General features: G+C 44.0%; 1 protein-coding gene across 1 annotated transcript; it reads right to left on the bottom strand.

Moving 5' to 3' along the window:
- Nucleotides 1-3,534: 3,534 nt before the first annotated feature.
- On the bottom strand, nucleotides 3,535-5,768 carry LOC309795859 (OTU domain-containing protein 5-like). Its single transcript, XM_082608677.1, has one exon. The coding sequence runs from the start codon at nucleotides 5,749-5,751 to the stop codon at nucleotides 4,048-4,050; it is 1,704 nt and encodes a 567-aa protein (XP_082464803.1). The 5' UTR covers nucleotides 5,752-5,768; the 3' UTR covers nucleotides 3,535-4,047.
- Between the last annotated feature and the right edge of the window lie 8,932 nt (nucleotides 5,769-14,700).

Here is a 14,700-nt window from a genome sequence, read left to right as displayed (position 1 = left end):
AGAAGATCAAATTGCTCAAGGGTTTTCCAGACCCTCCTGCCCCAAAGAAAATTCTAAATCATCTAGGCTGGTCCTTTTATTCTCAGCGGTGGCAACAGGCCCAGAAGAAGCAACCTCCCAACTGACCAGCCAGGTGAAGAGAAGAGCCAGGTGTGCTAACTCCTCTTGTGGGGTTATTCCCCTGAATGCATCGCCTTCAAGGTATTCTTGAGTCAGACGCCACCTCCTCCAGGCTTTAGTTCCTGGGGAAGAAGACTGGAGAAGGCATCAGCTCCCTATCCCATGTAGGGTAAACTGAAGTGGTTTGGGTTTGATGTAAATAACCCAGGCTAAAGTGCTCCCTTTCAGAAGCTGTCAGAAGATTATATTTCCATCTCAAATGTATTTAAAAACTCTGCTTTTCCTTTGCCAGGAGATAATCTGTAATTTGCTTTATCTGATTAAAAAAAAGCTGGATAGGACCAGAGAACACCCCGTTTGGGGCCTCTCACTGGAGCACCGAAGCCTGCTGTGTTTGAGTTTGCTCAGCAGGAACATTCTTTCTGGGCTGTTCAGCCTGCTTGAGCTGTTACAGTCAATATTGTGGGAAGCCTTATTGTAAAGTCTTGTCCAAGAGTTATTTGAAAGTCAGATGGGGAGAATGCAGTGATAAAATATAACTGGAAAATGATAATGTGTCCAGTATGTTTGTTAAACTCAGGCAAGAAGGATCCTGGCCTCGGCACACAAGCTGGTCCTCCTCTTGCGTCACCACACCCCTCGTGGTAAAGTTTCTGATGGGCCAAGGGGTTAATGGATATGCCCCCTCGGCCTTCTGGAACACACTTGGTATGAAGGACCCTAAATTCCCAGTGCAAACAGCCTGAAGCCTGCTTGGAGAAGCTGGGCAGTATTTCATAGTCATTCAGGAGGTGCTGATGTGGACATCCCTGGGCCTCCAGGGTGTGGCTGGAGCTTGATTGCTCCTGTGAGCCCACAGGCTCCTCACAGAGCCCAGGTTAGGATGAAAGGGGTGTGGGTGAGCCACACTTATTGGCCTGGTGTAGCACATTTACGGATTAGGTGTATGGTAGATGGGCCTCCATTTGTGCTCTTGCCCCAGACCCTGCCAGTGTTAAGTGGTCCTGCATGTGTTGGAGTTTTCCTAAAAGCTAAAAACAATCTCAGTTTGGAGAATAGGGACTCTGATTATTCAAGGTTTTCTTGTCTTACGTATAAAAGATACTGTTGCTTCGAAGTCTTTCTAACATGGTAGACTTCTAAATTTTTGCCAGTTGAATTCCATAAAATGGTATCTCATTTGCATGTCCCTCATCATTAATGAGGCTGAGCATCTCTTTGTATTTTTGTTGGTGCTTATTCTTCTGTAAAAATCTTTGCCCATTTTTCTTTTGCTTTCCTTATTGATTTATGAGAGTTCTTTATGTGTTCTTGTTACTAATCCCTTGCTGTGTTTACGCCAATATCTTTACGCCGATATCTTTACTAAGAGTGTCTTTTCATTTTCTTTAAAAATTTTTTTGATGTAAGAAAGTTCTTCATTTTTTTAGAAGGGTACCTTTTATTGAGAAAAGGAGGACAATAAAAATACATAAATTTGTCTTTCTAAAAAAACAAGAAAGTTCTAATTTTGATATAATAAAGTGTCAGTCTTTTCTTTATTAAAAAAAAAAAAAAAAGGTTTTCTTGTCTTGGATGTTTACCCAATGTCATGGACCCAAGCTATAAACTTTCCAAAACCTTTACGTTTATCCTATTTTTCTTATTCTGACACTGTTTTCGTTTTAGCTGCTGCTGTATGATTGCAACTGGCTTGCTCCCAGAGTCCAGACCCTCTGCGACGGCACAAGTCATTTAAAGGAGTGGGAGAACACATGTATAGAGGCCAGGTCTTGAGCTGGGCCTTAAAAATGTGGCTAGCTAGAAGGGAGGCTCCTGGACACGTGCGCCAGAGTCTTCCATTAAAATATTTCTCGATAACAGTCTGAATGGCCCAGGTGGCAGGAATCCTCTGCTCTTGGTGGCAACAAGCTCCAAGTAAGCTTTCCATCCCTGGTTTCTTTCGTTCTGTCTTCAGCACACTAGACTTTGCTCCACCTTCACAGGCTTTTTTCTTGCCCCCTAGCTACTGGCTCATTGGTTTACTTCCTTTCCCTGACATCTTACAGAAGTGGTTTCAGGCCGTCTGGAGCCTCTCCGCTGCTGGGTCCCTCCTTGGGCCCAGTAATCTGGCTTCTGTCCCCACTGTGCCAGCAGCACTGTTCTCTGGAAGGTCACCTCACCCTTTTCCCTTTCTTGACCTCCCATCGTTGAAAATGTTAAGCAATTTCCTTTGGAAACTTTCTCCTTTCTCAGCCTGTAGGATATCTGGTGTCATGCTAACATTTGGGATTTCCAAAAGAACCCTATAAAGGCTAATTATTTCCTTGTAGGAAAAAAGTTTGCAATTAGAATAAATGCTACCAAATGAACCTCTGTAACTGCATGGACAAGCTGTCCAGGATTTGCCTATATATGGATAGCTTCTTAGGAGAGTATTTAGTCATTATGCTTTTTCCGTTTTTATTTATATTACTCCATTTATATTAAAGATATATAATTTGGAAAATAGTATATAAGTACCCTTTCCACTGAATTTTAATTTCATCAACCACAACGTAAGTCTTTATTTTAGGGTGACCAAATGTCCCAGTGTGCACAAGACTGAGGGGCTTCCCAGGACAGGAGACATTCTGCACCTAAAACCAGGGCAATCCTAGGAAACTAGTACAGTTAGTTAACCTACTGGGTCTTTATCTTGCTCTCCCTGTACCTTTCAAGAGTTCAGAAAACATAGCTTCCCAGAAATGCAGGACTTTTACTTACTTCAGCTACTTTAGACTTTCAAAATAGTTCTGATTTATTTACTTATGTATTTACTTAGGCTGACCTCGTTTTATTGCACTTCACTTTATTGTGCATCGCAGACATTGTGTTTTTTACAAATTGAAGGTTTGTGGCAACCTTGCCTTGAGCAAGTCTATCAGCACCATTTTTCCTACAGCATTTGTTCACTTCATGTCTGTGTGTCAAATTTTGGTAATTCCTGCACTATTTCAAACTTCTTCATTATTATATTTGTTATGGTGATCTGTGATCAGTGATCTTTGGTGTTACTCTTGTGTTTGGGGCATGAACCGTGCTCATATAAGATGGTAAACTTAATCAATGTGTGTGTTCTGACTGCTCCAATGACCAGCCGTTCCCCTGTCTCCCTCTCCTCAGGCCTCCCTGAAACAGTAATATTGAAATTAGGCCAGTTACTAGCCTTAAAATGGGCTGTAAGTGTTTAAGTGAAAGGCAGAGTCGATCGGTGTGATGAACATCATCACTGTCTTATTATAAGAAATTGTCACGGCCATGCCAGCCTTCAGCAGCCACCACCCTGATCAGTCAGCAGCCATCAGCATAGAGGCAAGACCCTCCACCAGCAAAATGATTAAGACTTGCTGAAGGCTCAGATGATGCTTAGCATTTTTTTAGCAATAAAGTATTTTTTATAAGATAAAAGTACAGTTTAATAGAGAAAAATTTCAACAATGACTGGGGTACTGGGAAGGGGATTTTCCCACTTTCTCCTCCCACCTCCTCGGCATCATTTGTGCTGGGGTGACAAGTTTCTGATCTTGGAAGGAATCAGGGACAGGGAGACTTTCCTCTGTCTGAATGTCACTCCTCAGGGGCTGCCTGGCTGCCAGTTGGTTTGTCTCTGTGTGCCTCTCGCCTACCTTCAGCACCCGTGCCCAAGTCCCCTGTGGAATGCAGGGATGGTGCTGTGCAGGGGGCAACAGGGCACGTCAGCTGGCGAAGAGACAGGTGATGATGGTGGTGGCAGCGATGAGAGGGCGCGCAGGGGTGGGCTAGCCAGAGGGAAGTGGGGAGGAGTGAAAGGAGGGGAGAGAGGGAAGAAGGAAGAAGGCAAGAGGGAAGAAAGCCAAAGAAGGTGGGGTGGCACCAGAGGGCAGGAGTGTGGGGGTTGGGAGATCGTCTCCAGTCTCTGGGTCTCCATCAACTCTTGTCTGGGGGTGGGTCTCTGTGCACTTTGTTTTTCTTCATACTGTCTAGGTATTCCTGTTGGGACACTGCCAGCACCGACGCTAGGATCTCATCATCATCCCAGTCGTTCAGGCCTGCAAAGGCAGAGGGGGACATCTGCTGAATGAGGGCCCGGCACTCCAGAGCAGGGTAGAGGGACACGAGGGGAGAAGTAGCCCGGTCGGCCCCTGTCGAGAACTGGCTGCTCGTACCTGGTGCACAGGGTGAAGGAGGTTTGGCAAGAGCTAAGACAGTGCCTGGGGAAGGGGGCTTGATGCCCAGCTCGGCATGCAGCTCAGGGTGCTCGGGTGACGAGGCTGAACTCCGCTGCCTTGGGGACCGGCTGGTCCACTCCTCCAGACCACTGGAGGCTGCTGCTGTGGCAGAGCTGCACGTGGCGCTGGCTTTCCGGGGCTGGCTGGGGCCACGGACTTGGCGAGCCTGTTTCTCCTGATCCCTCAGCCACTGCAGGTAGGACTCCCGAGCCACCTGCTCCTCAATGGCCTTATTTGTGGCCTCCCAGTCTGTGGCCCGCTTCTTGTCTTCCAGCATCTGCTGTTCAATCCACGATTCCTCCGATGTTTTTATGGCATTCTTCATCAGGGACTGCTCTGCAAACCCTGGTTTGAATGATGGCAGGCCCAGCCCCACGCCAATGGTGGCCTTGTTAGGATTCACCACTGAATTGTAGTGGATATTCCGATGGTAGCTGACACGGATGGGTTCATCCTCATTTTGATGGATCCCATGGAATGTGTTGATGGGTTCTGTGCTGTACTGGTACACCTCCATGGGCCGGTTGTACATCTCTGCCATGGCCTGCATCTCAATGTGGTTGCCATGGCAGTTGTTTTTCCGCTTCCGGTTGATGTAGGTGGTAAAGTCCTCTGTGACATAGTTAGAGAAGTAGTCAGCATTCTTCATCAGATAGTCCATGCAGTGCTTTCGCACAACCTCATGCATGTCCTGGTCTCCATACACCTGGTCAGCTACAGCCCGGAAGAGACAGGCGCCATCCTCCTTCATCTGCTTGATGATGAAGCCCTTCTTGTCTCGCAGGGCCTTTTCAAACAAGTGCTCCTGCTGCTCAACGGTGGCGGGGTCCATGGTCTCTATGCGCGCTGCAGCCGCTTCATACTCATCCTCACTGTTGTAACCTGCGCCGACCTCCTCACGCTCAGGGCTGGCCCCGCCAACCGCGCCAATCCCAGGGGCTTGACGCCGCCGCTTGCTGTGACCCGGCCCAGAGCAGCAACCACCCACGCCAACGGCACTGCCCACGCCCACCACCACGCCCGCCGCGCCCACGCCCGCTGCCGTGGTACCCAACGCGTCACCGGGACCGCCGCCGGGACCGGCGGGGCCCCCACAAGGAGGAGGAGAGGCCTGCTGTGGCCGGGGGCCCGCCACGGCGCCAGGCGGCACGGCCAGCGCCCAGCGATGGAGGGCACCCGGTGGCCCCGGGAGCGGGCCCTGAGGCGGTGGCGAGGCTCGAGGACGGGCGCCAACGACTCCCGAGTCACGGTCGCGATCGCCGCAGCCCACACCCGTGCCGCCGACGCCCACGCCTACACCCCCGCCGCGGCGAGGCGCCGGGGGCAGCGGCCCGGGCGGCGGCGGCTCGTTGGCGGGGTTGGCGTCGGGAGGCGGTGGTTTCTTTTTGGGCAGAATAGTCATGGCGGCACCGCCGAGTACCGCCCACCAAACTCGGCGCGGGGCACGCCGGGCAATAAAGTATTTTTTAATTATGGTACATACATTGTTTTTTTATACATAATGCTATTGCACACTTAACAGACTACAGTATAGTGTAAACATAACTTTTATATGCATTGGGAAACCAAAAAATGCGTGTGATATTCGCTTTATTGCCGTGGTCTGGAACTGAACCCACAGCATCTCTGAGGTATGCCTGTAAATAAATGCTTACTAACTTATCAGAGAGGACATTCATGGGCTTGAGGTTCTAACTAACTTTAGAGTATCAAAACTACCCGTCTAGTCTCGAAAGGAAATGTGGCTATTCCTTAAGCCTGCACTGTAAATGAGACCCAAGGGTGGGCTACAACATTTCATGAGAAAATTTACTTAGTTGTCTCCTTGAAGTCTGGAGAGGCTCAGTATATGCTGCCTTTATCATGAAAAGAAGAAAAGGCTTCTCATATTTCTCCTTTCTTATAATTTTAGATCCAGTGAATATTTTGCTTTAAATAAACAATAACAAAAATGCTCCCTACTGTCTGGTTAAAGGTAAGTAAGAGAAAATCCATCTCCATGATTTTCATCAGACCACACCCTTCCTGGCTTGGTTTTGTAGGAGGAGGAAATCAAGGGGAAAACAGAAAGAGGAAAACGAAGGGATGCCCTCTAAAAGGTTTTAGGCTTATCCCAAAGAAGAGGATAGAAATCAAACCTTAAGAATTGATGCGGGGGCTTCCCTGGTGGCACAGTGGTTAGGAATCTGCCTGCCAGTGCAGGGGACACGGGTTCGGGCCCTGGTCCAGGAAGATCCTACATGTCACGGAGCAACTAAGCCTGTGAGCCACAACTGCTGAGCCCACGTGTCACAACTACGGAAGCCTGTGCGCCTAGAGCCCATGCTCCGCAACAAGAGAAGCCACTGCAATGAGAAGCCCGCGCACCGCAACAAAGAGTAGCCCCCGCTCCTGGCATCTAGAGAAAGCCCGCGTGCAGCAACAAAGACCCAATGCAGCCAAAAATAAAAATTAATTAATTAATTTAAAAAGAAAAGAACTGATGAGGGACAGTTCAGGAAGTGGATCTTCGAGGTGGTGTCAGTTAACTCTTTGATACTGAGCACGACTAACCAGGGTATCTAAGAATCATCACCAGTAATAATAGCTAATATGGATTCAAGGTTTTCTACGCACTCAGGCAAAGTGCTGTATGCTTTTCACACAGTATTTCATTTAACCTTCACAACAGCCTTGAACAGCAAGTCCCATCATTATCCTCCTTTTACAGATGGAGAAAAATAAGGGCAGAACTATTGAGTGGCAGAATCCAGACCCAAAAAAAGGCAGAGTCCAAAGCTCATGTTTAATTGCTGTGCTATTTCTTAGGGGGGGGGCGGTTGGACGGGGGTGGGGGGGGGAATGGGTCTTAGTTCTCTGTCAGCAGACTGTGTATTTTAAGCTCCAGAGTGTGGTACCAGCTGGAGAGCAGGGCTGAGACTTCATCTTCAGTAAAAATTGAACTTTGCTCTTACAATATTGAAGAATGTCATATTGGCAACCAAAAGCTCTAAACAAACAGTATCCCCAAACTACAACTGGATTGAACATCTGTTATTAAATGTTACAGCAGGAAACAATTTCTATGCCATCTGTAGATAAGTTGTATTTGACTTGTTTGCTTTTTGTTGTAGAGAGAAAGGATTTAATACAAATGTCCATAAAAGCTATACTTCAATTAGAGGGCACTTCAGATTGTCTTTTGAGAAGCGCATTAAAAGAAAGAAAGAAGAAGATGGAAGGCTAAACTATCAATCTAAGATTAGATACAAAGAATCTGACATTTTTGTTTAGGTTAAAAAAAAAAAATCAAACTCCTCACCCCTCTTTCCCCAAATTTAATAAATCTGCTTTGGACTCACCATCTGATTTGAATGCAAGCCAGTTTATATCAGCAATAGCTAAGAAGTCTGAGAGTGGTCATTTAACTACCAACAGGGAACATAAAAAATGTGTTCAAGGCACTGACTCCCCCAGAGAGCAAAGGCAAAATCATACCAATATGTCTGTTGTTTTTTCTTTCCCTTGCTCTCCAGAAAACAGATTTATCTTGGAATGGACAGCATTAAATTTAACATTGGTTCTCTTTGTGTTTCCAGGTCAAGCGGGAACACATATGCTCCCTACTGAGGAAAATAAACTGCAATGTATTTTTAGCATCCGTTGGAAGTATTTTCAGCTGAAGATGTTCTGCAGGATCCAGGCGATTTCACTGAAAGCCAAAGGATTTGCAGCAGTGTCACCTAGAATTCCAGAACTCGCCCTGAGGGTCTGTAAAGAGCATTCTCCCCGAGCCCCTCACGCCACCCTCCACCATTCTCAGTCCCAATCCTGGTGCAAACATCCTCTTTATGAGAAAATGGAGGAAAATCATTCCAGTGAAGGATAAATGAAAAACATCTGTGAAGTAGTTAGGACAAACGAAGCTAACTATAGCTCACTTGGCCCTTTGGGATGCGGCCCTGGGCAGGAGTAAGGGGTAGGGAGGCTGGGGAGCAGGCAGGTTGTTTCCCCACCCGCAATTTTTTTTTTTTTTTTTTTTTTTTTTGCGGTACACGGGCCTCTCACTGCTGTGGCCTCTCCCGTTGCGGAGCACAGGCACCGGACGCGCAGGCTCAGCGGCCATGGCTCATGGACCCAGCCGCTCCGCGGCATGTGGGATTCTCCCGGACCGGGGCATGAACCCGTGTCCCCTGCCTCGGCAGGCGGACTCTCAACCACTACGCCACCAGGGAAGCCCTCCCCACCCACACTTTTGTGCCTAAGGTTGAAGGTTAGCCATGGGCAGGGAGCCACCATACGGTGCATCTTTGTGAAAAGGGCCCACGTGTGCCTTTATGAAAGGCGGACCAACGCAGCACCCCCCGCACACCTGCGAGAATCAGGTGGTTTCAGCTTCTGGTCCCTCCCTCCAAGGGTGGTGTGTGCAGTGTACAAGCTGTGTAGCCCGGGCAGTGGAGTCTTAGTTACTAGTCTGAAATGTTTGTTCTCGAGCTTTGGTGACAGTGAGACAAATGGTTTCAGATCTTGCTTTTGTCGGCACAGTTTTAAAAAATATTTCCCATTTTAAAAAACAAATTTACTTAACGGCTAGCTTTTAAATAAATGACACCTAGGATATTGCCGCCTCCTTGAGAAACACTGTATTTCTAAGATAGAAACAAAGTCTACCGTGACATAGTATAACACATATCATAAAGCACAGCACAGCATCACAAATGTGAAGTCCTCCCAAAGAACTGTAATTTTGATGATGATTATAATAAAGCCATGTATTTATTAAAAGACAAGGAGGCCAAAGTTACCATTTATGTTCTTCCTGATACTTTATTACTTTTGTATTTTAAAAAAAGAGTTTCTGTTTACCCTTCAGAACAGAACAATAACACCTGACTCCCTACCTGCTCCACTTCATCCCATGAAATGGTGAGATGCTTTGGAATAATGGTGTGTCATAACACAAGCATCACAGCTGGTCATAACTTCATTATTAATTCAACACATATTTATGTAAGACTGTTCACGGTGCCTGGATACAAGATAACTTGAGAAGGCTTCTTTTCTCTGTTGTCTTTGCCAAGGTATAAAAATAAAACATTGTCTTCTGTTGATTAAGACAGTCTTCAAAAGCTGTGGATCTCCCATCAGTTAAAAAGATATTGTCTAGGGGCTTCCCTGGTGGCGCAGTGGTTGAGAGTCCGCCTGCCGATGCAGGGGACACGGGTTCGTGCCCCGGTCCGGGAAGATCCCACATGCCACAGAGTGGCTGGGCCCATGAGCCATGGCCACTGAGCCTGCGTGTCCAGAGCCTGTGCTCCGCAACGGGAGAGGCCACAACAGTGAGAGGCCCGCGTACTGCCAAAAAAAAAAAAAAAAAAAAAAAAAAAAAAAAAAAGATATTGTCTATTTCAAAATTCTCAGAGGATTTGATGGAAGTCTAGCAGATGCCTGAGTTTTGCTCCTTTGCTCCTGCACCACAGTGGCTCTTCAGATGCTAAAGAAGAATTTAAGAAAGCCTTTCCCTTCCTCTGTAAGGTGATACTGTTCCATGGTCTTGTGGTTCTTGAATACAGTTATATTAACACTTAATTTACATTTTCAAAACAAAGAGTATTAAGTTTACATATTGTATTAGGAGTTTGGGTAATGTCCTAGGGCAGAATACTAAGCTTATTGTTCTTTTTTTTCTTACTTTGGTTTTTTAAAAAATAAGTTTTTGTTTAAACAAGTTTAACATGATGTACAAATTAAATGACAATGTGCCCCAAAGTAAAACCGAAAAGATTATTGGAGCTTTATCCTAGCAGTTTAGCTTTGTAGGGGAGGAAAAATAATTTCCCCTCTGACTCTGAGTTCTTAGCTGAGACCCCTGTAATAAAAGATGGAGTAACAAGAGAAAAGCAAACAGAAGTTTATTAACATGTATAGCTCATGTATACACGGGAGATACCCAGCAGAAAATGAGTCATTCAAAATGGTGTTTTAGAACTCTGGCTTATATAACATCTCCAGCTGAAGACATAAGAGAGATATGGGGCAGACCAGTCTTGGGGGTGATGGGGGAGTGGGTTATGAACATTTAAGTCATTGCCTTCTCCATTGACAAGGGTCTAAAGTTGTCTCCAGGGATTAACCTTTGTCCTTCCCAGTAGAGAGGGGAGAAGGGACGCCTTTGTAAATATATGTCCTCCTTTTAGACAAATATGGGGAAGATGGAGCTTTTCTTGTATCTGTTTCTTCTCAACTGCCTTCAGCTCAAAATGATTGCTATGCCAAAGTGGCATATTCTGGGGTGATATATTCTGCTACCTTTCAGGACTGAAAGTAGAAAAGTCAGTCGTTCTGTGGATCCAGGTGTTAAATTGGAAATCATGAGCTGCTCTCTTAGCCTATCAGAGGGACTTGGGAGCAGAGGAAATCCATTCACCAAGAAAGAAAAAGGTAGATGTGAAATGACTGCAGATTTAGCAAGAGATCATATTTCTTGGTTTTCCAACATTTTGGTTTCTTGCCTGGTATTCTTGAGTCTTAGCTACATTCCTTGCCCTAAAGACTTATAATAAATCCCCTGCTTTTGCTACAATACCCTTGAATTGGCTTCTCTTCCTTGAAACAAAAACACTCTTAGCATAGAAATTGTTTTCTGGAAGTGAGTTTGCAAGTTATAGACCATCTAAGAAAACGGTTGTCAAAGCAGATGGGGTGAGAAGTGGGTAGTCCTAGAAAGAAAAGAGAGGATGATAAACTGTGTTCCGTTCTTGCGGCCTTTCAAGGAAGTACAATGAGAGCAAGAAGGAGAGAGGTTTGAGGCCAAGGCTACCCAGCCAAAAGCAGACAGAAAAGCAGAGTTGGAATCCAAGTGGGTACCAAGATCCTTTCTGACCAAAGCCAGCCATCTAACTGCTCAAAGTCCATCTAAAAAGCATCTAAAAAGACACAGATCAATACAACCAGATTCTGTATTGTGATTGTTTTTAAAACTAAAATTGGTGTGTTTATTGAGAAAATGTATAATCTTGGCAATTAGAATGGGAATATCTGGGAAAAACCAGATGCGCTAAGGACTTCAATCCCCAGACTCCAGCTTTAACTCCCCAAATCCTCTATGTGCTCCAACCCCACCATTTATCCCAACAGGTAAATGTGGTGAGGCCTGTCCCCATTGTAAAGCAGTTCAGCTCAAATCAGTTTGGGAGCACAGGTGACATTTCATGATATTATACACTGGAGGGAAAAAGTGCCAACATAAGCTAAAGAAAATGACAAATGGGAAATATTTTCAATGCATACAACATAGGGTTTATATTCAAGATGTATAAGGAATTCCTACAAATCAGTTTGCAAGTGATGAATAACATAAAAAAAAAACAGGCAAAGAAAATAGTTTACATTAGAAGAAATACAAATAGGTAATGAATATATTTTAAAAATAGTTTAATCTCCAGAGTAATCAAAGTAATGCAAATTAAAATAGGATACCATATTTAGCCTATAAAAGTGGCATAGAATATATATATCATTTTTTCCAGTTTTGTTGAGATACAATTTACATACATAACTCTATAAGTTTAAGGTTTAATAAGTTTAGTTAGCATCCATCTTCTCATATAGATACAATAAAAAGTAAAAGCAAAAAAAGAAAAAATGTTTTAACATGCGATATTAGTAGAAGAATAAGGAAATGAGGCATCCTCAGGTATTACAGCTAAGAATGTATTGGTACAGCTTCATGCAGGGCATTTAATAATATGCAGCAAAATCCTAAAGAAATGTTCTACTCCTGGGAATTGTTCTAAAGATAGACATGCCCCCAAAGATCTATCCAAGGATATTCAGTGGGGAAAACGAAAAACACCCTGATTTCCAGCAGTGGAATAATGGTTAAGTAAATGTTGGCATCCTATATGATAGAATCTATGTAGCCATTAAAAATTGCTTTCCAAGAAAATTTAAGAACTTAAAAAAATACCTATGTCATAACATTTGTTGAAAATATACAGTTCTTCATATAAAGCATAACCTCACGTTGATGTAAATACATACACACATACTATTACCAAACCAAACTTGGGTCTGCTCCCAAGTAAAGCGAATCTACTCACACCGAGTTGAGGTGAAGGAAAGTGTAGCGTTTACTGCAGGGCCAAGCAAGGAGTCCAGGCAGCTAGTGCTCAGAAGGCCTGAACTTGCTGATGGGTTTCAGGGAAATGTTTTTTCCCTGAAAAAGACAGGGTGAGGGAGAGGGTTGTGGGGTACATGATCAGCTCATGGACATTCTTCTGATAGGTTGGTGATGAGGTAATCTGGAGTCAACATTATCGACTTTCTGGTTCCAACTGGTCTGGGGTCTAGGTGCTTGTGGTCAACAAGCAGTTAACTTCTTCCACCTGGTGGGGGTTTCAGTATCTGTAAAACAGCTCAAAGGATTTGGCTCAGAATATGATCTATAGCCCTTGAGGAGGAACTAAAGGTCACTGACTTTGTTTAATGGCTAAACTATTACTATTTTGTCTTGCTTGACTGTTTTCCTTTGTTTCTGCATTTTCTCACTTCTGTACTTAAATTTATTCTTTGGAACTCGGCAAAGGCCTAGGAGGCTAAAGTTCTACAAACAAGAGGCAGGCAGAAGAGGACAAGGGTGGGTGGGCAGGGGGCAGGAAGGCCCCTTAGGGCTCTTCTCTGCTCGATTACAATACCTGTATGTATATGTATATGTGCGTGTGTGTGTGTGTGTGTGTGTGTGTGTGTTGGGGGGAGTGGTATAAATGGACCCTCACAGAATAAAGCCTGAAAATATCACAAAAGGTACATCAAATTGTCAGTAGTTGTTATCTGTACTTGCTGGAATTATAATTTTTCTTTTCTTTTTTGTTTTCCAAATTTTCTATAATAGGTATTATCTTTGTCATCAGAATAAGTTATATTTCAAAAGAAAGTCATGCCTAAAAGTACATGTATTTTGCTCAAGCAATCACAAAAAGTGCTTGTTATATTTAAGTTACAGTTAAGGTTATATTTCTGTATTTCAATTTGTGATTTGTTTGAGAGCAAATATGTTCACAAGGAAATCCCTCTCTTTCCTGGAATATGGATCTAAGCTTCCTTCTTGCCCTTAATGCAACCTTATTCAGCATGTGCAGTTTCTCCAAGTTAATTGCATGAGACTCGTAAAACTGGGGATTTTTAAATACATTTCAACAATGTTTAGAATACGTTGCCTAGTAATTTAATAGAAAACATTTCCATAACTCTCACTTCTAGCTACAAAAAAATTTTGAATCAGTTGTATTTCTGAAAATGCTGCCTTTGCTTAACTTTAATCCTGATAAAGAGAGTTTTCTGCCTCACCCTTCTTTTTTTTTTTTTTTTTTTTTTGACACCATATTTCTCTAGCCCCTCCTCCTCCATGTTCTGCAGAGCTGGTCAGTTGGAAAAGTAGGCAAATGAATAAAGGCATCAAAGTCAACAGCAGATAAGGAGACCAAGAGTCTCAAAGGAGAATTCAGCATGAGAGAAAGAGAGTCTGGGCTAGTGACCCCTGTTATCCTCTGGGTGCCTTCACCTGGCATTTGAATGCAGGGCAGTGCTTAATGTCTTGTCCTTGTTAGTACAAGTGCAGTCAGGCTTTCCCTATCCTCAGGTTCCACATCTGAGGATTCAACCAACTGCGTATCGACAATATTCAGGAAAAAAAGATTTCAGAAAGTTCCAAAAAGCAAAACCTGAATTTGTCATGTGCAGGCAATTATTTACATAGTGTGGAGAATGTGTGTATGTTATGTGCAAATACTACACTATTTAATATAAGGGACTTGAGCATCCACAGATTTTGTTATGCATGGGGGTCCTGGAACCAATTCCGCCTCGGATACCAAGGGCTGACTGTATATTACCTGAAACCCACACGTTTGAGAATTTAAGGCACTGTTAGAAGCTGGTTGGGAGATACCTTGGGGCCGATGGGACCTTGTTTAGGAATTTCACATCAATCGCTTGCTTAACAATTTCATAACCAAGATAGTAAAAATCGCTTGTAACTAGAGTGAACTCTCTACCCTACCTCACTCTGTAGCTGTTGGCTACAAGTCACATAGTCACCATGACTCTCAATTCCATTAAGCATAAAAGGAAGGAGTTGAATTACATCAGAGGCTTAACTGAGGCATCAGAAGGTCCATGAATATGTGAAATTATAAGCAAAATTATATGCATTTTTTGAGAGAGAAGATCCATAGCTTTCATTGGATTCTCAATTCATGTATCCAAAGAGATTATAGCCCCCTGAGTTATACAATCTGTAAATTCCATTCAACATTAATATTCTATGATTCTCCATTTATGCATATTTTGGATAGTGCCTTTACCTAATTAG

The sequence above is a fragment of the Mesoplodon mirus genome (assembly GCF_964341445.2).
Source record: "Mesoplodon mirus genome assembly, chromosome: 20".
NCBI lineage: Eukaryota > Metazoa > Chordata > Mammalia > Artiodactyla > Ziphiidae > Mesoplodon > Mesoplodon mirus.
Note: the sequence above shows the minus strand (reverse complement) of the source record. Positions and strands in the feature narration are given on the sequence as shown.